Raw genomic sequence first — 25,883 nt, 5'->3', positions numbered from 1 at the left:
TGATAGTCGATAGACTAAGTGGCCTGAAGCTTTTCCATCAAATACCATGTGACTCCAGTACTGCTCCCTTGGGCCCTGCCTGGCTTATGTCAATAGGATAGAGTAGTTAAGTCCTTCCCTGCCCCTGTGTTTTGCCCTTGGGTTTTCAAGTGTAGAATTCCCTATCCCATCCTTTATTTAGTTACCCACAATTAAACTGTATAAACTTTTACCTTGCCTGCTGGTTCCATAGACCCTGGCCTAGGGTGAGCTGGGTGTCTGTTGGGCCAACTGCCATTCTTGTGTCTGATAAAACAGTGAACCCTGGTCTCCCTATCCTGGTTGGTCCTGTATCTCCTTTAACCCAGTGTGTACCCACAAACCATTTAGGTTATATTTTAACATCCCTGTTGCCTCACTTTTACAGGTATCAGTAGGGATGTGTGTTCCAGAGTAAGGGGACCGATTTTGACCATCTTTGATCTTAGTTTTGGCACTGTCTTTATCTGTCCAGTGGCCCCTTTTACTCTTACAGACCCCATTATGGTGCAATCCTCTGATACTAATTTTAGCACAGATCTGGTGGCACCTGTGTCAATCAGAGCTGGATAAATTTGATCTCCAATCTGTACCATGACCAATGGCTCTCTGTCTTTGGCAGTTTGATTGACAGATATCAGTGGTGCCTTGGTGTCAATACAGCCTAAGTCCCACTCATGTTGCTCTTGGGCTTTTGTTTGTTCTGGCTCAGGACCCTTTGGTTGCAATAGAAATGTATCCCCTTTACAATTGACTGCTGCTTCGATAGTCTTTGTTTTGAAGCTTGGTGCAGTTGAGTTTTCCTGAGCACACTTTGCTTGATGCTTGCAAGGCTAGACTCAGGATAAGCTTGCCTTGGAGGAAATTCCTTGTCTGCATTGGGAATGTACAGCTGGTCATTGATCATATCCCAATTCTGTGAGTCTATGTTGTGCAGAGGGAATTTTATCCCCTCCCCACTCCTGGATTGCTGACCAGGTTCATCCTATTATCTACATGATAAAAAGGTTTGGGTGGAGCCCAACTAGGTCTTTTTGGCTCAGAACTTCCTGGCACAGGCAGGATAATAGATAGAGAATCTTGCAAGACTGACCTACAGGTGGTCAGACAGAATTAGAGTAGGGGAATTTAAATCTATACTTATCTATTTTTTCTATTTCAAGTGATTATTAATAAACTTTATAGAAAATAAGAATGTGGTAGATATTAATTTTAAACCTAATAATGCCTATATCTTGTGCATGACTCATAGAACCCATGTCAGTAGAAGGATACATAATGCCACCTGCATTTTGTATAGGAAACAGTTACTGTATTGGACTTGTGTTCTGTTCCTATTTCTGTTACTGTGTTTCCCTCTATAGCACTGACAATTTCTTTCATATTGGATTCCTCCATATGCATGCCCTTTAAGCTTTCTCCATATGCGGCCCTCTCTGAAGTAACAGAAGCTTGATGATGTGACAGCTTATGATTTAAATCTCCCTGCAAAGTTGATTGTGGTAGGAACTCTTTGGCTGTTGGATTTAGCTTCAGAGTCCCTATCTCCTCACAGTAACTAGTCTGTTCACTTTCCCTTTCAGCATTTCTTAATACTATAGGAAAAAAGCCTGTGTCTGCTTTTGAGGACTTGGCTCTTTCCTGTTCAATGGTCCTTCTTTATTGCTGACAGTGTCTTTCTTTTTTGAGATCCTTTGCAGAACATCCAGTTAAGGTCATTTCTTCTGCTGCTTTGCATTGCTTTACTAATGATTGATTCAAATGATCTACTTCTCTAATAGTCATTGATGTTTCATGTTGCAGCATTTTTGGAATAGATGTATTTAATAGTGCTAAAGGTTGAATATTAGCATTTGATGTTTTTAATGGTTTGTCCTTTGCAATGTTATCATGATTAATCAGTGTTAATTCCCTCAGGTTCAAATCAAGGTTTTGTGTAGGTGCAAGTGTATTTTTCCTTTCTGCTTTTAAATCAGTTCTCCATCCCATAGATTCTATTCCTTATTTCTATAACATCTTTCTTCATTTGCAATTCTTCTTCAATCTTTTCTCTATAATCATGTCTTGCTTCAGCAAGCCCATAACTTATCAATGCATTTCCCAGATCCTCTTTTTTGCTTTTTTTCTGCCTTCTCACTGCCATAACATTTTTTCTCGTTTCAATTGTCAGTACTGCTTCCTTGGGTCATAAATTAGTGTGAGGTCTCTCTCCTTGGGCCACAAATTTCTCCATTGTAGACAAGCTTGGAGAATAACTTGAATTGGAGCAAGTGTGGTCACAGCACCTTGATTTTCCACTATTATTATAATTTATTGCTATTATTATTATTGTTGAACTGGGAATTATGATAGGTGTTCCTCTTGTGTTTGCTGTTATAGTTATTATGGTTGTTAAAGTTAATTAGTGACTTAAAACAACAATCTTTCACAATATGGCCAAGATACTGACACAGGAAACACCTCTTCACACTGTTTTATGATTGTCTCAGTTTGCTTTGGTGTCTGATTTTGTGTTTGCAGTCCCAAATTCTTGATTTCTTCCATTTCTTTCTGCTTTCTTGCTTCCTTGAGCTGTTTCTTCAAGTCAGTAATAATAGTCTTTTTCCTTATCAGAGGTCTTCATTACTTTGGGCACTTTATCACAGGATTCATGCACAAAGGAAACTGTCTTCCTGAGATCTTCAATAGACAGGGATTCCCATCCAGGACAATGCAGCTGGAAGTACACCTGGCTAGGGAACTGCACTTCTCTTTATGAATTGCCTCCTAATGTGCTGGATGTTATTCTCACTCATATCCTGAAAGCCTAAAATATTCTCTCCAGCTTCCATGTGCCTATTGAGGAAAGTACTTGGGTGTTCATTCTCTCCCTGACTTAGTTTCTCAAAACACCCCCAGCTATTAAGCCTTTTAGTGTGGATTTTCATAGCTTCTATGATATCTTCATGACAAAAACAAAGGAAAGCCATGTTGCCATGGGAGGAAAGTTCTAAATCCTCATATTCCTGAGGCCAGGAGGCTAGATTAGGATTACTCTTGGTCTCAGCTATAAACTTGGCTTTCTCACTGGGGGTAAAAACCTCTGATAAAAGAATCTCCATGTCACAAAAAGTGGGGTCATAAAGGCAAAGTGCCCTCCTAAATTCTTTGATTGCCTTGTGGGGTCAAAATAGAATTGTGGGAATGGTTTTTTTTCAGGATGTTCAAGTTCCCACTAGAGAAAGGTTTATACCCCTTGAAGTGTAAGATCCCAGAATTAGGCTGGACCGTTTGGTCACATATAGGTAAAATGGTGACTGCTGCCTCAGCCCCCTGTGGCTTTTCTTTGTTCTTTCCAGTCAATCTGTGGCCTTGTAATGACTTGTTTCCTCAATTAATTCTAGTTACAAAATAGTCTTTGCATCAATTTCCTTACCCTCTCTTATTTGTCTGTTTATCTCGATCAACTCCTTGATTTGATGATTCAGCACCTCTATTATCTTGGTGGAATCATCACTCTTGCCAAATATGTCTTATCAGTTTCCTAAGAGTCCAGTAATCTTGGAGCAGTGATAACAAAACTGCCCCATAGCTTGGTATGAAGGCCATAACCGGTCCAATGCTAATCTTCAGTCATTCATATGTATCATATATTTTTTAACAGTTCCATCATATTTTGGGATATTAATACGACCCATAAATTGTAAGACCCCCAACCATAAGCTAATAGAGCAGAAGAGTACTGCTCACAATGATGAAAATTATTCTTCCTAGATAATAATCCATGTTGCTGTTTGCCTCTCAAAATGAATACTCTGTTGTACTTTGTTGGTAAGATTCAGAACCTATAGTTGGCTCAGCCAAATTGTATGGAGCAAGACTCAAGCTGTTGGCAGGGAAAACTCAAGCCTTGGGGTCTCGAGATCCATCTATCATCTCCAGATAATCTGATAAAAACAGTTTAGTTGATAAGGAAGTAAAGGACACAGAAGATCTTTTCATCAGCTCATGCTACTACTCTGCCTCCAGGAGCATGGAGTTTATTATATATATATTTCAAGACTCATTTCACATAAAAGAACCCCCTCCCCCCAAAACTTTGCAGATGTGCAGAAGTTATAAAACACAAAAGGTCTCATTGGCTTCAGAACAGACCAAGGCCAAGGCTGAATTTTGACTGGGTTCTTATCAGAAAGCCAAGTCAGGGAATATTTTTCTCGGGGTTGAATTGCCCCTGCTAAGGTTTTGGCCTAGGCTATACCAGGCAGCTGCATTCCTGGCCAAAGGGGGAGAGTGTTAACCTTTTAAATGCTGGCCCGCTAGGAACATAAATATCTTCAATAAGGCCACAATACTTTTCAACAAGAAATCACAGAACAAGAAAGGGTCAAAAGAGGAGTCTCATATTTTCCGCTATTTAAGACTCTGTTTCTTTTATTGGCCTCCCACATCGGGGGATGGGTAGTAACGCAGTTAGAACTCCCTTCCCCTGCCAGTTCAGAGGTCTGTCCCTGATCTTAACTGAAGAGAAGGTGGGCCAATGGCTTCTTGTATTATCTGATTAAAACTTCTCTATAAGTTGGACTTGATATCACAAAAATGTATTCCAACAAGAAATTGAGGTCTCTAGTTATTGAATATAGTCCCCCAATCAAGGATAGTTGATATGTTCAAAGTGCCTTCACAGCTGATCCCTCATTCCAACTGACCTCAACTGCCCTGCCATCATGGGGTTCCACTGGCTTGCACCCTGACTTGGGATTCTGAGGTGACAGGTTGAATGACTGAGGCTGTCTGTGCCACCTGAGCAGGGTGACTATACTGTACATAAGCTGACTGGCAAGACACCTTCACTTTAGCCAATCCTGGGAGAGCTAAACCTGCTGGTCAAGTTTAGATTCAAAGCACACAGAACATGTGTACTACTCAAGAATATATTATTTGGGGCAGAGAACAAGGGAAAGCAAATAATCATGTATACAGCACCTACTATGTGCTAGGTACTGTGCTAAACATTTTATAAATATTATCTCATTTGTTCCTTATAACCACCCCAGGAGGAAGGTGCTGTTATTATTCCCCTTTTATAGAGGAAACTGAGGCAGAGGATAAGTGATTTGCCCAAGGTCAACCATCTATTATCAGTATCAGACTTGATTTGAACTCAGGTCTTCCTAACTCTAGGCCCAATGCTCTTATCCATTGTGCCACAGAGAGTATTTAGCTAGAAAGTTGTGACAGAATGAAACATACCACTTCTCTTTGTAATGCATCAATACAAAGTATTAGAAACTGATACTAAAAGTTAGGCTTAATGATAAGCCATCTTGCAAGACTGGCCTTGGGTTCAGGTTATTCCACTAATTATAGCCAAGTATTTGTGTGATCACTACCTTTGTTCTAATCAGGTAACTGTCCAGATTATACAAAATATTTGGTGTCTTACTTCTATTCTGCTCACTCACATCTTGACTGATTTTTCCCATTATTCTTATCTCTACAACAAATATTATGGATTTTAGGCAACTGTGTTAAGTAATAGGCTTTTTTTTCAAGGAGAGTGATTTATAATTCTCATTAGAAATTTCTCTAGAATATATACTAGAATTGCTCCTGGGCCTTTTGGCTATGATCAAGTGTACAACACATACTAAGAGAGCAGGCTGTTCCGTCATCTCCCCTAAAACTCTTAGTCAGTAGGCTCTACAAAACAGCTTTCTGGAGAATCCTTCTACTCCTTTAGGCCTGTTTGGCAGAATCAAGAGACTGTGCTCTGGTCCATCCCAGATGGTTACACCACTGTTGGCCTCTTGTACCTAAGGACTTGTTTCAATTGAGGAATGAGGATCCTGGGAATGGAGACTAGCGTTCTGGGTGACTCAAAAGACAAAGTGAATTTCTTACATCTAACAATCTGAGAAACATAGAAGAGCACTCATGCTGACAGTGAGCACCTGTGCTTATGGAATGCACTGTATTCATTGGCATGACATGCCTCAACTTTATTTACACCATGAAAATTTACTATCAAATCCAGGCAGGTATCAGACTATTGACAGTAGTGTTTGCAAAATTGGAAAGTAGCTGCTTTTTCATTTATGAAAGTCAATACTTCCAAAAACAGGTGAGTCACCTTTGGAACTCTTGTCTGTTTTCCTGCTTCTGCTTATTTCACTCTGCATCAGATCATGAAGGTCTTTTCGGTTCTTTCTGAAATCCTCCTGTTCATCACTTCTTACAGCACAATAGTATTCCATCACCATCTTATACCAAGATTTGTTCAGCCATTCCCCAATTAAGGGACATCCCTTTAGTTTCCAATTCTTTGCCACCACAAAACGAGCAGCTATAAATATTTTTGCACAAACAGGTCCTTTCCCATTTTTAAAAAAATCTCTCCAGGATACAGATCCAGTAGTAGTAATACTGGGTCAAAGGGTATGCATTGTTTTATAGTTCTTTGAGCATAAATCCAAATTAACTTTCCAGAATGGTTGGATCAGTTCAGAACCCCACTTACAATGCATTAGTGTTCCAATTTTGTTACAGGCCTTCCAACATTTATAATTTTCCTTTATAGGCATACTGGCCAATCTGATAGGTGTGAGGTAGTAACAATTGTTTTAATTTGCATTTCTCTAATCAAGAAGGATTTAGAACATTTTTCCATATGATTATTGATAACTTTGATTTCTTTATCTGAAAACTGCCTATTCACATCCTTTGGCCATTTGGGGAATCACTTGTATTCTTACAAATATAATTCTTTATATAGTTGAGAAATGCGACTGTTATCAAAGAAATTTGTTAAAAAATTTTTTCCTAGTCTGTTATTTCCCTTCTAATCTTGGTTGCATTGGTTTTGTCTGTTCAAACCCTTTTTAATTTAATATAATAAAAAATTGTTCATTTTACATTTTGTAATGTTCTCTATCTTTTAATTCTTAAATTCTTCCTTTCTCCATAGATCTGACAGGAAAACTATTCTATGTTCCTTTAATTTACTTAAAATATCACACTTTAGGTTTAAATTATACATCCAATTCGATCTAATCTTGGTATAGGGTGAGTTATTATTGATCTAAACCTCATTTTTGCCATACTGTTTTCCAATGGGCCTATCTTTTTAGAAAAGTATTTGTGTACCCAGAGCATGGCGATAATATATACTTAATAAATGCTTTTTTATTCACTCATTAAGTTTTTTAAGGATGGTTTTTATTTACAAAATGATTTCACTCTCCTTTTATAAAAGTTACAAAAAATGACATTTAAAAATAGAAATACCTTTTTAGACTTTTGTATTCCACATTAAAAGCAACTAAAGTTAGCATTCAGATGATTTTGTTTTAGTCATAAAGCCTCGCTATTATTGATCACAACTTCTAGTAAAGGGAATTATTTCATTCAGGCCAGAGCCTGAAGCAGCAAGATTTTCTCATTAATGCAGAACCTATGAAGTACGACCATCAAATTCTCACCACAGCGGGATACCTGGCGTTCCATAGCCAGGCGGAAATCTTCTTTTACACCTTTGGTGATACCCCTGGTTACTGTGTGGTGCCTGAAGTCAGCAACAGGAAAACAAAGAGAAAACAGGGTTATCACCTGGCCCAGAAACCATATTAATTCTGCAGGGTAGAGTCTAATACATAAATCTGTCTTTTATTTAAGAGTAAGCCAGTGAAAGAAAAATAAAAAGATTTCTCTTGGGAAAAAAACAACAAAAGAAAACAATACAAAATAAAACACTCCCCCAGTTTTAAAAATAGATGGGCATCTTCAAAAGTTATCTTCACCATTTTCCCCCTATAAAAAAGACACAGGAACATCTAACTGGTTAAATTTAGCCTTCTTTGTTTCTGAATCCTTGTCTCCTGCTGCTGCTACTCCTTCTAAACAATTGAGGCTCATGAGTCCAACAGGAAGAGATTCTCCTTAACTGTGCAAGGCCCTCAGGGTGATCTGTGGCAGCTCAATGAACACTGAGCCATCAGGGGAGTGGCTCCCTAAAAATACCAGGTGAAGGAACCATCCAGATTTTAGTCCATTTTGGAAAAGAAATGACAATTGGCAAAGAGGTTGAAGACTCTGAGCAAAAGCCAGACAAATCAAGCAGGGAGTGGCAGGCTAGGTAACTCAATGGTGTGGCAGGAGGTCTCACAAATCTTTCACAAAATTGCTACAGATTTGGCATTTAGGAAGTCTTGGGGGTGGAGATGAACAGAAAACTCTGAGGTGGTGTAACATTTTAGGATGCCATCAAGAGCATATCAAAAGACCCTTAAATAAGAAGAGAAAGAACAGAGGAAATTCATAAAATGAATTCTTACCAATGAATAAAATAAATGAATAGGAATCAACAACTATGGGGGAAATAGGTCCTAACCACTAGTTCACTCATTTGATAGATTTAGATAAATTCAAACAAGAAGTTACCTTTATTCCATTACTGTAAAAGTGATATAGAATGGAGTGAATTTACACATTTGAAGCACTAAAAACTGAAAACTGCTTATAAACTATTTCTATTCTATAAAATAAAGTAAAAATAACTTCAGCTATAGTAACAAATGGCATAAGGGTCACAATCAAACGTCCCTGCAACTTAAGCAGAAAGCTTTAAATTACTAGCTTCAGAAAAGCAGTTTTATAGTAGGAAGTTTGTGGCACAATTTACACGAGACCTATTTCTATATCGGTTCCAAAGAGAAAATGTGCCGTTCTATTCAAGGTATGTTGATTGAGGCATGGCAATTGAATCTGACTAGTACTAAGGAGATCAAAGTCAAGGGTTCTATTCCTCTACTGGTCAGTTAACTTTGTATCAAGAAAAACACTACTAACTACAGCCTGACCTTTTTAAAAAAACCCTTACCTTCTGTCTCAGAAGACAAAAGAATAGCAAGGGCTAGGCAATCAGGGTTAAGTAACTTGCCCAGGGTCACACAGCTAGGAATTGTCAGAAGCCATATTTGAAACCAGGTTCTCCAGACTCCAAGCCTGGGGCTCTTCTACCATACTACCTAGCTGCCCCCTGCAGGCTGATTTTAAAATGTTACAGTTTTGGAAAAAAACTGATTCTAGTAGTAACAGGGCAAATATATGGGTGGCACAGAACAAAACAAAACCCACTGCTAGAAAATGTAGGTAATGATAAGTCTATAACATCCTGACCTAGTCAATACTTTTAAAGTAGAAAGATAGCCTACTATAAAGAAACTGGCAATGGCAAGAAAAAAATGCAGAAATCCAGCCTACTAAATAAAAAGAGTACTGAATTTAGACTTAGAAAACCTGGATTCAAATCCGATGCTACCTCAAGGCAAGTCATTTAACCTCTTTGGCCTCACTTCATCATATGTAAAATAAGTAAATTAGACTAGAACGCTTGTAAGCTCTTTTCCAGCTCTGAATCTATGAGCTCTATTTAGATGAGGATCATGGAAAAAAAAAAAGACTAAGACTAAAACTGTAGCTAAAACAAAAGTCTGGTATTCTTAACTATATTTGGGAAAAGGAACTTGTCATTTAAAAAAGGATGGCATCTCAGAGTAGCACTTAACGGGTTCAACTCTAATAACCGTTTCACATAATTTTCAGTTTTAATTTGGTGGTGAATATTAAATTGAACACACACACACTGTCAACTTATGGATAAAAATAAGAAATGTTACAATAGTACAACCAGATGGTTTGCCGAGGAATGCAGAATAAATTAAAAGAAAAGCATGGATGAGGGCACTGGGTAACAGAGAGCTGAAAACCATGGGCAGTACGACATGTGGACGAAACAGCACACTATGAGCAGGTGTGTTTTTTCCCACTTGGTACCTGTCAGCAGTCTGTATGCTGGGCTGTAGTACAGGTATGAATTCCTGCTGCAGTAACCCCATGGGAGGGCTAGAAGGCCTTTAAAAAACAGCAAACAGCAGCATTCAAACACCCACACCGACTCACCCTGTACTGTAAAACACTCCAGAGAAAATACAAGAGAGAGCTGGAAGGAGACCATATGAGAGCTTTTTTTTCTTTTAAAACCTCCAACAACCACCTTAGTCCAGCTGTGTGCTGAAGGGGAAAGAAGGGAAGAAGCCACTATCTACTTTCATGATGCCCAATGACAGTGTAAATGTCCAGGTCATTCTTAGAATCTGACTGGAACTGGTCTCACTAGAGGGTGTCCAAAGAGAGCAGTAAGGAAGCCAAGAATGATGAATTTGTAGTGGACAGGAACTATACATTTAAAAGGATAATTTAAAAATTCCATTCATCCGTACTTTTTCTCCCAAAGTCCAGAAGTATACCCTGACAAACTCCTCTGAATGCAATTGGGTAAGTTTCGCTTAGGAGATATTTCATTGAGAGACCACATCATAGCATATCCAGTATTCCACTGAAAGGAAGTATAAATACTTCAATACTGCCTATTTCATTCTAGTTTGATTCAACTAAAAAAAGTATGGCAGACATTTAACATAAAAAAATCTTATCAAGTATGTAAAAGCAAACCCTTTAAACCATGGATTCTTAACTTGGGGTCCACAAAGTCCCCAAGAAATCTGTCTGTGAATTTAGGTAGGGAGAAAGATCATCTCTATTTTCACTAGTCTGTAACTGAAATTAGCATTTCATTTATGAATGTAGGCAACAAAGATTATTCTGAGAAGGGGTCCATAAACTGGCTACACTAGATTGCCAAAGGGGGTCCCTTGACCAAAAAGGTTTAAGAACTCCTGCTCTAAGAATAAAAAGATTATCTCTTTCTGGTTTGGGGAACCATGCCATGACCTTTTTGGACTTCTTATTTCATCAACTTTTATCCACATCTGCAACAGCTTTGACAGTCCTAAAAGTGGGGAGGAGTGAACAAAATGTCCTAAGTGGTAGACAGCACAAGCAGTATACTATGTATGTTATTTATTCTAAACTGACTACCTTGGAGCTTCTAAATGTAATGTATAATAATAAAGGAGCCAGTAATGGATGTAATGCAAGGAGGCAACTAAGAAAAAGTTCAGTAATGTAACTGGGTCCAATTCATTTGTGGCCTAGATATTTTTGTAATGACCTCTTATCTATTCTTAAGGGTAGAATTTTTCTCATTTAGCTTAAAGGACCTGAACAAACTGGGTGTCTTCTGCAAAGAGCGTTATTATAGTTATTATAGTTCCATATCTCATTTCCCCAGGGTTTATAGAGAACCAACCTAAAAGATAGGTTGCAGTTTACTGCAAGTCTTTTATTACCATCTTCTCTTTTCTTTTAATCACAGTACCTCAATTAGTTCTGCACTTTAAAATTATGACCATCTATCTTAATGGCTTACTAGGAAGAGTGTGAGAATATGAACTTCTCTCTAGATCTGGAATAGCTTTTTGAAATAATTTTGTAATTCAAAGGAAGTCAATGTCCATTTTTATTAAGGTGCCTAACTTTATAACTGCCTTATTGTCTCACCTGTTCTTCTTCCCTGTATCTTTGTTTAAGACCATATACAGATTTCAGAATTGACTTCAAAACTACACAAAGTATTTTAAGCAAAGCCCAACACGTAAAGCCATTAGGGAAAGTTTCCAGAAGTATTAGGCTAGTGCTCCCCAGTTCTGCCTCCACTTCTGATAACTTGCTGTTTAATTGTTTTGGAGGGCTGAAACCAAGGCTCAGTTTGCAGGAATTTATGTAAGTTGTGCTTAAAATGAAGAATGGTATCCCAGAAAGGATATCAGATTTGGCACTAGTAAATATCTGTTTGAATCCTAATTCTGTCATGAATGAGTTATATGACTATGAGCATGTGTCTTGGGCCTTTTGAGTCTTACTTTCCTCATCTTTAAAATGGAGATAAAAATAACATGAACCTCACAGGCTTATGGTAAGGATTAACTGTGAATATATTCATAAAACATTTTACAAATCTTAAAGCACTATATAAATATTAGCTATCTTGACTCTGCTAAAGGGTTAGGAATAGAGATGAATAATTTACCCACATAATCCCTGGGATTATCCTCTCTGGGTCTGACTCTGAGCCTTGAGTTTCCCTCCTTGTCTGGGATATTCCAGCACATTATCCATGTCACTTTGGTTTGTTCAGCTTGAATAAATTGTTTGGTGGGGAAAACATTTTGGTGGGCCACCTGGCTATTCCTTGCACAAGACACTAACTACATCTTCCAACTCTGGGTATTTTCTCTGGTTGTCTCCCATGCTTCTTGGCTTCTTTGACCTCTTATCTAAAATCTTATTTTCTACGAGAAGTCTTTCCAGATCCCCTTTCATGCCTTCCCTCTGAGATAATTTCTCATGTCTACTTCATGTTGTCTTGTTCCATTTGATTGTCTTTTGCTTTGTATACCTTAGTGTTTGGCACAGTGTCTAGCAGATAGTGGGTACTTAATAAATGCTTGTTGACTTGACAAGGTTAAAGCAAATAATTAAAATGTGTGTTCTTTCTTTTTAAAACACGCTATACTTTGGTCCCATTTCTAGTGATAATTAAGCACTGTCTATAATAAATGAATCGTTGATATAAATATTTGCTCCTAACTCCAGAAAGCCTGATTCTGCTAAATGACAAACTGACATTGCTTTGTGTGTGCTTCATTGTAATCTGGAAAGGAAATCACATTGAAAACCTAGTTGTGGTTTCCTATCTCCCAAGTCAAAACAATAGCCTTTATTTGTAAACATCTGTCACTGGGAGAGGCTCTCCTGGAACTGAGAGGATCAGAGTCAAAAATCAAATGCAATGTCTATTTTACGATCTTTAAAAAAAACCACGGGGAAAATACATATGCCTCCTTTAATTCTTACTAATTCTTTGTACTTTCCACTATCTTTCTTTGCAAACCTCTACTCTTTTCTCATCGCTGATGAGTGTAGGGAGGGGAAGGGAGGCACAGATGCTGCTAGAAAGTTTGCCATCTTCCAAATTACTCAGTGGGCTTAGGTTCCAGAGACAATACTTCTTTTCCATTCTCAGTTCCTGAGAAATTAGGCATAAGTAATCTGGGAAGAGGGGGAAAGAGGGGAAAAGTCTATCTTTCTGTTAACTGGGAACCCATTTATCCACAGTGGAGGAAAAGAATCTTGACCAGAGCCAGTAAATTAATCCCTTTCAATCTGTGTTAACTGAGAACTCACTTTCTTGAGATGACCATAATATTGACCTTTGGGGAAAGTGAAAACAAAAAATAATAGAGAACATATTAGGTGAGTGGGTCAAAGCCCAGAAAGCATGATTATTCAAACTAGAATTAGTACTAGGCTATCCAATAGAGGAAATTCCACGAGTTATTCAATGATTCTAAGGGTTGCTTTTGATTGTGGTAGGTTAAAAAAATTATTATGCCTATTGGTGTGTTTTCTTTACGTCCACAAACATTTGATTAATCAAAGAGACTAACTCTAATAAGATTTTCCAGGAGGTGCCAGGTTTAATTATTTACTTAGTACTACAAAGAGCTAAGAGTACTTAGTGCAGTGCCTAGTACAGTGATTCCCAAAGTGGGCGCCACTGCCCCCTGGTGGGTGTTGCAGCGATCCGGGAAGCGGTGATGGCCACAGGTGCATTTATCTTTCCTATTAATTGCTATTAAAATTAAAAAAATTTAATTTCCAGGGGGCTAAGTAATATTTTTTCTGAAAAGGGGGCGGTAGGCCAAAAAAGTTTGGGAACCACTGGCCTAGTACATAGCAGGAGTTTAATAAATGCTAGCTTACTGACTAATTAAAATGTTCCATTTAAGTATAACTTGTAACTATGTCACAGTTGCTTACTCTGGGGACTTTTGCCTCTTCTAAAGAGGAGCAAAACATTTTTCTCATAAAAAACAAAAAGGAGATGCATCATTTGGCCTAGTGGCAAGAGTGAGAAGATCTTAGTTTCACTTCTAGCCCCTTTACTTATGACCCGTGTGTCACCTTGAACAAGCCACTTTTCCTCACAGGCCATTTGTAAAACAAGAGGGGTAGACTAGATGACCTCTAAGTACCCTTCCAGCTCTAAAGGTCTATAAATTTCATGATTAATTCTGTAAATTTAAGAAAAATTAAGAAAGGAAAAATTAAAAAAACCCCACAATTAAGACCTTTCTGTAGTGAAAGCTTTCTTAAAAATGACAGTAGCAACACCATTAAAATAGTGAATATATCATCAGAAATGTAGAGAAGGTCAACTGCGAAAGCTTATGCCTTTCAAAATGTATTTCAAACCAAATTTTGCTCATAGAAGCTGAGATCCAGCCCTGGACTTCTATCTTTTTGAAAGGTATTAGAAATATATTATCATAAACATATTTCCCACAAATACACACACAAACAACCAAAAGCAGTTATTTGTTACATAAAGCCTTAAGCAAAAAACATTTAAAATTCTAAAACGGAATTAATGTTACTTACTTGATCAACATTCCTTGATTGGGCAGTAATTCCAAGTGGATTTTCCCACCCTCCTGGGTCCTCAAATAGGCAAATTCCTCCAGCATGTCTATATCTGTAGGCCTAGGTTCAGGGTTCATCACCAAACTTTTGCATATGGCATAAGCAATAATAAATTAGCTCTCCAGGCAGCTAATGGATAAAGAAGTACTACACCTTTGAGGAAGAAATGACAAGGTCAAAGCCAAAGGATACTGGAAAAACCTATTTCTCTAAATGTAATAATTAAACAGTCTATTTCTTTAGTAGGAGACTAACTTCCACTCTTTTAAAATCCCTCAAACAGAAGACCTTGCCTCCTCCTTTACTGCAGAGAGGCTGTTACACATACCTCTTCCCCCCAACTCCATACTTAAAGAATCATTTACCATTTCCTCACTTTTCTTATTCTTTACACCAGTCTTGGAAGAGGTCATGATTCTCATGCTACTCTACCTCCTGACAGAGAGGTGACTGACTCAAGGTGTGGGATGAAACATACATTTTTTTGGACATGGCCAACAAAGAAATTTATTTTGCTGGACTGTATATTTGTTATAAGGTTCCTCCCCTATCTTCCATGGGGAAGGAGTATGTTGGAGGAAGAGAGAAAAAAACTGATTTTTGTTTAGTGAAAAAATTTAAATCTAATTTAAAAAATATGCAGTACCATTCCTTCAGCTCCCCTCTAGAAGTCTGCGCCTTCAATTATTATCTCTATCATCCTCTCCTTACCCATGGACTCCTTCTTCACCTAAAAATATACACAAGCTCTCCATCTTGAGAATTCTCACTTGACACTGATATTTCTTCAAGCTATAATCCTAGGTGAGAGGAGAATTGGGGCTAAGTTGTATAGCTTTTAAATCTAAACAGAGGAGTATATATTTGATCATGGAGGCAACAAGAAGCCAATGGAGTTGAACAGTGGAGTTCCAACACTCTCTGGCAGCTAGGATGGACTTGAGGCAGGGAGAAAAATTAACAATCATTTAAGTAAGAGATGATGAGGACCTGAACCTTGGAGGTAGCTCTATAAATGGGAGGAAAGGGTCCGATGCAAGAGATATAGACTTAGAAATAGCAGGACTGGCAACTGAATTAATGAGTAAAGAGAGGAGGTGAGGATAATGTTGAAGTTATAAGCCTGGGAGAGTAAAGATAGGAAGTCTGAAAGACAAGCAGGCTGAGTTCTGTTTTGTACCTGTTTAGTTTGAGATGTGTCTAGAATATCTGGTTTGAAATATCTGATAGGCAGATGATAATGTGAAATGCAAGATCAGGAGAGAGCCTGGGGCTGGACATATCAGTATGAGTCATCTGCATAGAGATGATGATTAAACTTGTGGAAAATGATGAAGCTACTAAGGGGGAGAAGGCGGCCTGGGCAAAACCTTGGTAAATAGCCCTCATTAAGGGGTATGATTTCAACTTTGAGTCAGCAAGAGACTGAGAAGGTATCTTTGAACAGGTAAGAGAACCAAGAGAGAGTAGTATCATAAAAAATAGAGGAGAGAGTAACCAGGAAGAGGATGCTTAACAGTATTAGATGCAACAGATCAACTGAGAAAGACCATCAGATTTGGCAATTAAGAGAACACTGGTAACTTTTGAGAAAGTTATGTCCAGCTCAGTGCCTAGCACACAGTGGAAGTTTAGAAAATGTCTGCTGCTTGAATGAATGAATTTCAAGTTTAAAAAGCCCACAAATAACAATTATAATGCAAAAAATGCAGTAGCTATTAAAGAAAAGAATGATGAGTAGTTTGACAATATCTGTTAGGGGATGGATACTCTGTGTCAGAAATGGGTGCCAGAGGATGAAACAATTAATTATATTCCAAGGAGAACCAATATCCTAGCAAATGACAAAATTTGCAAACTGTAGCTACATGCAAGAAAGAGAGCCATTCCTTGGTTAAAAGCAGTCACTGGAAGAGCATGGGCTGGCTGTGGTGCTTTCACTCACAGACTACACATTATCTAAGGATGCGAGTGAAGAGTACTGATACTTATTATTAAAAGATGACCTTTGCATCACTGCTGTGATATCCTTTACTGTTTCTCTCACATTCCATACTTCCCTGCTTTTTGTGCATGCTGTTCTTTAAGCCTTTCATGCTTTCCTTTTTATCTCTACTTTTTAAGTTCCTCTGCATCCTTCAAAACCCAGTTCACCTACCACTTCTTCCATGTAGTCTTTTCTAATGTCCCATAAATAATTACTCCTTTCTTGATCATTCAAGCACCTTTTTAATTCAATGATCACATTCTGTTTTGTATTTCAGTTACATTAAAGTGTCATTTCCCATTCTGGACTGTAAGCTCCATGAGAGGACGGAACCATCTTCTCTAGCATTCAACTGGTTGTACTCTAGAGAACAAGTTTCAAACTAGAAATCTCCCACTGCAGATTAAAATGTAATTGAGAAATGTTTAATAAAATTTTAGGTTAATTTGTGGCTTTCTAAGTCAATATGTCGCCTGCAGGGATGAGTTTCTAGTTGAGTTTGACACCATTGCTCTAAAGCAGTTTAATAAATGTTAAAGACAATCTTTAAAAAAAAATCTTTGTCCCATTTTCTCTATTTTTTTTTCAGCAATGGCTTTCCAAAAGGAATTTATGAGTATAGGAAGTATAAAAAAATATTTAAAAACTCAATACTAAATTAAATACACAATACAAAGTCATTCTTGAAAAGGGATATGAAAACTGGCAAAGCAGGCTCTTTAGTCTGAAAAAAGGATACTTGTAACATAGTTGAAAAAATTCTCATACTGAAAGTTGCCTTGCTGACAAATTTTATTGACAGCTTTCAAAAACAGGTTCTCTCCACGTGGCCACTCTTGCTGAAGCAACACGATTACATGACCCAATGCCATATCATCCCTGTTATCTGTGAAAGCTCGTAACTGTAAGACAAGGATTTATACCAAACCCCAAAAGGAAAAAAAGTACGTGAAGTCATTAAAAAAGTACCATCTTAATGTACTCTTGTTTCATATTATAAACTATATGATAAGATAACTACAGAATATTTGGGAACAAGGCAGTATACTCCTACTTACTGTATGAACTGAACAGAATCCGCTTTTTAAGTTGTATAATGACACTACAACACTTTAACTTTCCATACCCACAGAAGAACTCTTTAGAGGGCTGTCCATCAGAACATTAAAAGAGAGGTTCTGTCTTGTTATACATCTCCACAAAATTGTGAAAGGAAGAAAAATCTACTAAAAACATCATCCTATTGGATAACAATAACATAGTCTTACTCAATAAAGATCAATTTAATAATTTATCTAAAAAAGCCACCAAAAATATGATACACATTTTTCATTTCTAATTCATCTACAAAAATATATAGTACACAGCCATGATCTGCTGATGGTGGTCCATATGCACTTTCTAAAAAAAAAAATCTACCTTTATTATAGAAATGACATTTAGAAACTATGCAGGAAGTTTTTGTTAGGAAGTCAGTCTATCAGCCAATAAACATTTAAACACCTACTATGTTTCAGATGCTATGCTAGGGGCTAGGGATACAAAAAGAGGCAAAAGACAAGTTCTTGCCCTCAAGAAGATCATAACTAATGAAAATAGATTCTATTAACCTAAAAATGCATGAAGTTATGACCTGAATATTTGAATTGGAAGGGGCTTAATGGAAGGTAAGAAAAATGTGGTCCTGTGAGAAGTAAAGTGATTGGTTAAAAAATGAGACAGTATCGGCAGGGGGAGAACTAAAACTTAATTCTAGGACTCCCAACTCTTCTCCAAAAGGCAGGCCTTCAAAGCCTAGGGCTGGTGGTAGGTCCTTCTCTCATAAAGATTGCTCTTGTAAATCAGGGCAGTTATCATACATAATGTTATCTTTTATGACTGTCACCATGACCAGAATATTAAATTTATTAATCTGGTAATTCAAGGCTCTGGAATTAGCTTTACCTTTAAAATGCTACTGAGCAAATAACAGAAATTTTGATGCTGTTATTTGCTACTTAGGCCAGGTCACTTATTCCTGTTGTATTTATTTCTTTTTGTTTTGGAGATGAAGGATTCAGAATAGATGATCCCTAAAATTTCTACCAGATATAGCATTCTAGGATCTAAGCAAAAAACATTAGGAAGGGAAAAAACACCTATCAAATTATAATGTGAAAAAGCACATTACTTATTTTGAAATTACAACATTTCACTAAATAGATTAAAGGTAATATAAGACACTTTTGGGAACACAGCCAACGTGGGGATTTGTTTTGCTTGATTATATACATTTGTAACAGGACTTTGTATTTCTTGTTTTTTTTTCTGGGAGGTGGAAGGAACAGAATACCAACCTGAAAATAAAATAAACTTGATTTTTTAAAAATATTGATATACACATAAAAATCTTTGGAAGAAAATTATTTCTTCCTTGTAGAAAGGATCTTCTTTGTATATATAACTGAATAAAAACTCATGTGATAAAATGCTAGAGAATGTATTTAGACTGATTTAAAAATAAAAAAAAATTTAAGAAAGTATTTTAAATTAATTAAGAATCCTGATGAAAACCTGTAGGCTTACCTTAAAACAAGCTAACATTAAATGGAGGCAATAAGGCATAATAGCCTTATTAGTACAAGGCAGAAGTTTCAGATCTGACCCTTCAAAAAAAAACACATTTGTTAGTTTCAACAAAGGCAACTTTACAGATGCAAATATTTAAGATTCTCAGTTAAAAAGATGAGAGAGAGGTCACAAGTCCAAGGACATACACCTCTTTACTATGTACGGTAATAGGGGACTGATAACCAAATTCCAGGGACAATTCAAAAACCAATTTTGGTCCCATCTGAGCCTTTTAATGGGGATATAGTCTTAAATAAAAAAAACAAACAAAAAGATTTGCAAGCAGCAAGAAACAATTTTATTTCCTTTTCTCCCCAATCCCAAATTCTGATGGAATTGCTAATGAACTATTTACTTGGCACACTGAAATAGGAAGGATGAAGCAGTAATAAAAAAGTTAGCCTAAGAGATGGCTATGTCTTATAACCAATAGCATATTATCTAAATATTAATAATATTTATCATTAAAAATTAATAAATAAATAAAAGCAGTAAATAACTGCTTTAAGTACTTTAGAACATATACATTTTTCTGGCTTAAAAAAAAAAAAGGTTATTATTGATATTTTTTGCATTTTACATCACCACAGTAACCCATACATGTATTCTTCCTTCTCTTCCTCTTCAGGGAGCCATATCATGAGATAAATTTTATTTTTTTGAAGAGGAAAAAAAGTTATTACAACTGATAGATATATTGAAAAAGTCTGAAAACATGAACAATGTCTGACACCTGTGGACCTCCCACCCCTCAAAGTAAGGGTAAGATTGGGGATATACTCTCTTATCTCTTCATTGAGTCTCGCTTGATCTGTATACTTTTGTCACATTTACTTTTGATTTTCTGGGTATGTCATTGGTCTTTTCATTTACGTAGCTGTAATTACTAGTTATACTGTCTTGGTTCTGCTTACTTTACTGTGCATCAGTTCATATAGACTTTCAATGTTTGTCTGTATTTATCACATGCATCATTTCTTACAGCACAGGAATATATTCCATTATTTTCTTATTCCACAGTATGTTTAGCTTTCCCCAACTGATGGGCATCTACTTTATTTCCAGCACTTAACTATCACAAAAGATGCTACTATAAATATTTTGGAGTATCTGAGAACGTTTTTCTTATTGATAGCTTCTCTGGGTTTGTATAAGCCCAGTAATGGAATCTGTAGCTCAAAGGGTATAGATATTTTAGTTGCTTTATTGGAATAATTCCAAATAATTTTCCAAAATGATTATACTATTTCACAGCTCTACCAATAATACATTAATTTTCTATAACCCCTCCAACAAAGGTTATTCCCACTTTTTTGTCATTTTTGCCAATTTGCAAAGTATAAGATGAAACCGTAAGAATGTTTGCATTTGTATTTATTTCTCTTATTATTAGTGATTTGGCACATTCTTTCATATGACTGAGGATACTTTGCAATTACTCTTTTGAGAACTGTTGGTTCATATCCTTTTATCACTTATCTACTGGGGAATGGTTATTAGAATTATATATAATACACACACACTAATTGTTTATATGTCATGGGCACCAAAATCTTATACAAAGATAATCTTCTCATTTGACCACTTCCTTTCTTATTCTAGATGTATCAATTTGTTTATGTAGTAGATTTTTCAGCTCCAACCTCCCTCATCTGAAGCAAATACAATATTATGAGCCTTCGGTTATTTTAACCTTTTTATGTTAGTCCATTCCCATTGGCTATCTTCTCCTGACCCCCTGTTCCCCTCTTCTCATCTTTTATATTTCTTGATTTAATCTGCCTATATATATCTATATCTATATTTTTTCCCCAATTCCCCTTCTACTCTTTCCCTATAGCAAGTCCTGATCCTTAGTTTTAAAGCTGTTTGCATCCTTTTGGAAAAGGATTTCTTTCACTCTCTTCATTATTCAACTTCTCTTTCTATTTACTCTAGACCCTCATTCTCTGATTCATGACCAATATAATTATCTGGTTTCTCTCTTTTCCACAAAGCTTCCAGAATATCCATGCTAGGCTTCCCCCAAGGTGCATTTTTGCTACTGCTTTTAGGGCCTATCCCATGGATTCCCTTTATCCACTAGGACACGCCAATTACTGCAGGTGTCAGAGAGGACATTGTCCCTGGTAGGGTCCCTCCTCCCCTACTGAACTATATCCCTCAGGTCAAGAAGACTTTTCAAGTACCAGAGCTGATCCATTATAAAATCTTTATCCCTTTTCACTCATGGAAGTATTCATTAGTGGAACCCCTAAGTTGCCCCAAAGTAAGACCTCCTACTTTTCCCCTCTTCTTCAGCCACTCCTCTGTAGGCTCTTTTCTTTCTGAGACCATGGAGGTCACTTTCCTTGCAGTGCTAGCCCCCAAAGTGACCCTGGCACATCACCTACTCCTCTCTGTCCTTCTGCTCTCCTTTTCTTCTTTATATACCCTCCCCTGCTGAAATGTAGTTCCACAAAAAATAGTACTGATACCCCTTCAGGCAGGGTATTGACAGTTTCTGTCCATAATATTCCCTGTCTCCTTTTTCACTGTTACCTCTACCAGATTTCTATCTATACTCTTGAATTCTTGTATACATTAGAAAGAAATCTCTTATTGATCTATGATCACTCTATTGTTATTATTGTCCTCGCCTACTTTATTTACTCACTCCTTCATTTTTGTGGTTTGGGGTGCTCGAAAGGCAAGTAATTTCTCTCGAAAACAACCACCACCCTTATTCTCTGTCTTAGTAATAACTCCAAGTTAGAAGGGAAAGGGCTAGCCAAATAGGGATAAATGACTTGCTGAGGGTCACACAGGTAGGAAGTGTCTGCAGCCATATTTGATCCTAGATCCTCTTGACTCTAGGCCTGGTATTCTATCCAGTGTGTCATCTAGCTGGCCTCACATAATTGCTTAAGTTCTGGTTTTCTTCCTAAAAATGTTTCGAATTCTCAATATTGAACATTCATCTTTTGTCCTGTTTGGCTGAGCTCAGATTTGTAAGACAGGTCACTCATTGCTACAGTCTAGGCTCCACTGCTGTTCAGAACAGATTACTTCATTCCCTTCTCTTTTTCTAATGGTGTGGAACAGTCTTCCATTGTTCAAATGTCCTTGCTTTTGTATTTGAAGGTCTTTCTCTTGATGGCCAGCAGAACTTGATGTTTATGATCTGAATTTTTAAATCTAGCCATTTTGTTTCTTGGAGTTTTATAGCCTTGTATTTTTTTTTTCTGGAGATCTATCATTTCTTTCCATTGGAATTTTATTTTCTATTTCTAGAAGTTCTGGGCAGTTCTCTTCTATTGTTTTCTTCATTATGATGTTAAGGTTTTTTGTTCTGTTCTGTTCAGGGAAACCTACAATCTTCAGGTTGCCTTTGTGCATCCTATCTTCAAGATCAGTATGTTTTGCTTACATTGTGTGTGTGTGTGTGTGTGTGTGTGTGTGTGTGTGTGTGTGTACATAAAAAACAAAAACAAAAAAACCTTACCTTCTGTCTTAGAATAAATACTGTGTATTGGTTCCAAGGCAGGTTAAGGGGGGTGGGGGTAGGGGGGGAAGTTAAGTGACTTGACCAAGGTCACACAGGTAGGAAGTACCTGAGATCAAATTTGAACCCAGAATCTCTTTTCTCTAGGCCTGGCTCTGTGTTCCCCTTAGCCACAATGATATCCTATCCTGGTGATCTGTCCCACTCCCTCTGTTCTTTTATCTACAATGGGCTTTGTAGCATTGGTCCTTCCAGGTTGTTCCTCCCCCTCTCCAGCAGCCTTTTGCTCCTGAAGGACTGTTGTCAAGCTGGCTGTCAAGACCTGGGCAAACTTCCAAAACTTGGAGCTACGACTCCACAGCAATGGAAATAAGAGGTGGGGGCTGGGATGGAAGGGATGGGTTTTGATGAAAAACTGTGTTGTGGCCTTGAGTCTATTAATAAAGCCTACTATCAGTAGCATGAGAGGAAGGGGAAGGATATTGAGTGAATTTAGGGTCAGTAAGAATCAGTTCCTAGGTTTTAGAATTTTATTTTTTAACCTTTTGGATTCTGGGTGTCCCAGACCATGGAGATACCAGAAGTTACTTTATCTTTAGTGTGTAATTTCTGTTTTGGAGAGGTTTGAAATCACTTGGGAATAGAAGAAAATGCCTTGTCCACCATTTTGTTGCTCATATGACCCAGAACCCAAATATAGACTTTTTAGATGATTTCTCTTTTTATCTAGGTGGCACAGTAAATTGAGTGTTGGATATGAAGTGAAGAAGAACTGAATTAAAATCTAGACTCAGTTACTAGTTGTGTGACCTTAGCAAAGTTACTTAACCTCTTTTTGGCTCAGTTTCTTGAAATCTATGAAATGAGGAATAATAATAATAGCATCTACCTCCCAGAGTTGATTAGAGGATAAAATGAGATGATATTTGTTAAGTGCTTTGCAAACTTACAAATGCTATCTATTATTATTTCAGCTATTATTAGTAGGATAGTAGTCACTGTGGGAAGTATAACATGGATTAGCTATAACTCTAGCTATCAGGGTCCCTGAACTTTGGGGGGAAATATTTATAGTCACAAATTAATTTAGTAGGCATTAGAAATATATACACAATGGGGACAGGTGGGTGGCTCAGTGGATTGAGAGCTACAGACTGGAGATCTTAGGTTCAAATATGACTTTATACACTTCCTAGCTGTGTGACCCTGGGCAAGTCACTTAACCCCCATTGCCTAGCCCTTACCAATCTTCTACTGTGGAGCCAATATACAGCATTAATTCCAAGATGGAAGGTAAGAGTTTAAAAAAAAAATGTATACAGGGGCAGCTGGGTAGCTCAGTGGATTGAGAATCAGGCCTAGAGACGGGAGGTCCTGGGTTCAAATCTGGCCTCAGACACTTCCCAGCTGTGTGACCCTGGGCAAGTGACTTGACCCCCATTGCCCATCCTTACCACTCTTCCACCTATAAGCCAATACACAGAGGTTAAGGGTTAAAAAAAATAAAATTAAACAAAATGTATACACAGAATGAAAGCTCATTAGGATAAGTATTACATGTGTAAAATAGCCTTCTAAATACTATACTTAGCATAGCATTCAAGTGATTACAAACTTAAGACAAGTATCCATTTTGGGGGAGTCAGATTTGTGATTTTATTGGTATAACTCCAAGAATGGAGTTACTAATGCAGAATGGCAATATGACTGCAATTTCTTATCTTAGAATTGCCTCAAGCCCAGAGGTCAAGTGATTTGACTGTGGTCATACAGGTAGTAAGTGTCTGAGGTGGGATGTGAAGCAGATCTTTCTGACACTAAGAGGTCCTCTATCTACCATGCAACACCACCCTCTTTCTCCTCAGATGTGTGTGGCATGGTAGACAAAGTCCAGAAAACCAGGGTTTAAGACCTACCTCTGACACTTACTAGCTATGTGACCATAGGCAAGCTATCTCACCATATGCCTCCGGCAACTTTTCAGGACTTATCTACCAAGTTATAAATAGGTTGTACACTATAAAAAAAATTAAGTTAATTTAAAAACACAACACTGCCAAGCCTTCTAGGACTAATGATAATTTAATTTTACTACTAACTGTTAAAAAAATTCACCTGTGTGACCCTGGGCAAGTCACTTGACCCCCATTGCCTAGCCCTTACCACTCTTCTGCCTTGGAGCCAATATACAGTATTGACTCCAAGACGGAAGGTAAGGGTTAAAAAAAAAAATTCGTAATTCCCTTGATATCTAAAATTAAACAAAAAATAAAACACAAACTTATTTGTTCAACCTTACCTTTTCGAAACTTGGGTTTTACTTTAGAAGGTTCCTCGTGAGGTTTTCCTCCATCTTGAATGGGAAGTACCATGTAGCACATAAGATCCAGAATTTTTTCACATGTCAACTAAATGGAAAAAAATATAAGTGCATATGTGTGTATGTGTACCTATATGTATATTCACATGTAAGTAGTGCACATGTATATTAACCTGATGTTGTTTAAATTAAAAGAAATAGGACAAAAAAGGAGTATCTGAAGGCTTTGCACTAGACAGTTTATTCTCTTTATGAGATAATCACATTATTTATGAGGAAACTAAGACTAAAATTAAATCAGTCTGTTTTCCTCTTTGAGAGAACAACATTCACCCTTGGGAGTAACAATGTCAAAACATCAAAATATATATGCCAGCAGACCAACAAATGTTTACTAACTGCCTGACAGGTAGGTAGGATCATGCAAGCCAAAGATATATGAATCAAAAAAACTCTCCTCATATTTCTATAGCAATCTAATAAGATTTTAAAGTCTTTTTTCTCACTGGCATTCATTCATGTAATATATACACAATATGAACTAATGTATGCAGTAGAAACCAGAAGTGCTCTAGGAGTTCAACAAAAGAGAACAGAATTCAGACTAAAATTGAAAAGCAAAACTCCATGGAAGGGTTGAGATGTGAAATGGCCTTTTGTAGGCTGGACAGGATGTAGACAGGAAGAGTGGCCAGTTAGTCCCCTTGGTTCAAGTCTCTCTTCACTTCAGTCTACCCTCCACTTAGATACCAAATTAGTCTTTCTAAAATGCAGGTCTGACTATGCCACCTCCCTGCCATATGCAAGAGCAAACATAAATCCTCTGTTTGTCTTTCAGAGTCCTTTACAATCTAGCCTGCTCCTGCCTTCCTAGTCTTATACTATCCCGTTTCCCTCATGTATTCTGTGATCCACTCACACAGGCCTCTTCTTTCCTGGTAAGTGGCAAAAGCAGGACTCAACCTAAACCCCATGACACCAAATCTAGTGCTGCTGCCATTACAAAATGGTGCCTCCCTAATAAGAACAATCACTTAATT

General features: G+C 37.3%; 1 protein-coding gene across 6 annotated transcripts in view; it reads right to left on the bottom strand.

Annotated features, from left to right (window-relative positions):
• Positions 1–7,198: 7,198 nt before the first annotated feature.
• The window catches only part of INTS10 (integrator complex subunit 10), a 51,020-nt gene continuing 32,335 nt past the window's right edge, over positions 7,199–25,883 (bottom strand). For 4 of the 6 annotated variants that reach the window (XM_044663524.1, XM_044663526.1, XM_044663527.1 and 1 more), the window contains 6 exons: positions 24,823–24,931; positions 18,995–19,074; positions 17,169–17,331; positions 14,401–14,494; positions 9,832–9,909; positions 7,199–7,561 (listed from right to left, as the gene is read on the bottom strand). In XM_044663524.1, the coding sequence (XP_044519459.1) occupies positions 7,405–7,561; positions 9,832–9,909; positions 14,401–14,494; positions 17,169–17,331; positions 18,995–19,074; positions 24,823–24,931 (681 nt within the window). In that variant the 3' untranslated portion in view covers positions 7,199–7,404. The remainder of the gene's footprint in view (positions 7,562–9,831; positions 9,910–14,400; positions 14,495–17,168; positions 17,332–18,994; positions 19,075–24,822; positions 24,932–25,883) is intronic. The other 2 variants (XM_044663528.1, XM_044663529.1) reach the window with 1 other exon arrangement.

Source organism: Gracilinanus agilis, chromosome 2, assembly GCF_016433145.1.
Source record: "Gracilinanus agilis isolate LMUSP501 chromosome 2, AgileGrace, whole genome shotgun sequence".
Taxonomy (NCBI): Eukaryota; Metazoa; Chordata; class Mammalia; order Didelphimorphia; family Didelphidae; genus Gracilinanus; species Gracilinanus agilis.
The sequence above is the reverse complement of the archived record's forward strand: the minus strand, read 5'-3'. Positions and strand labels throughout refer to the sequence as shown.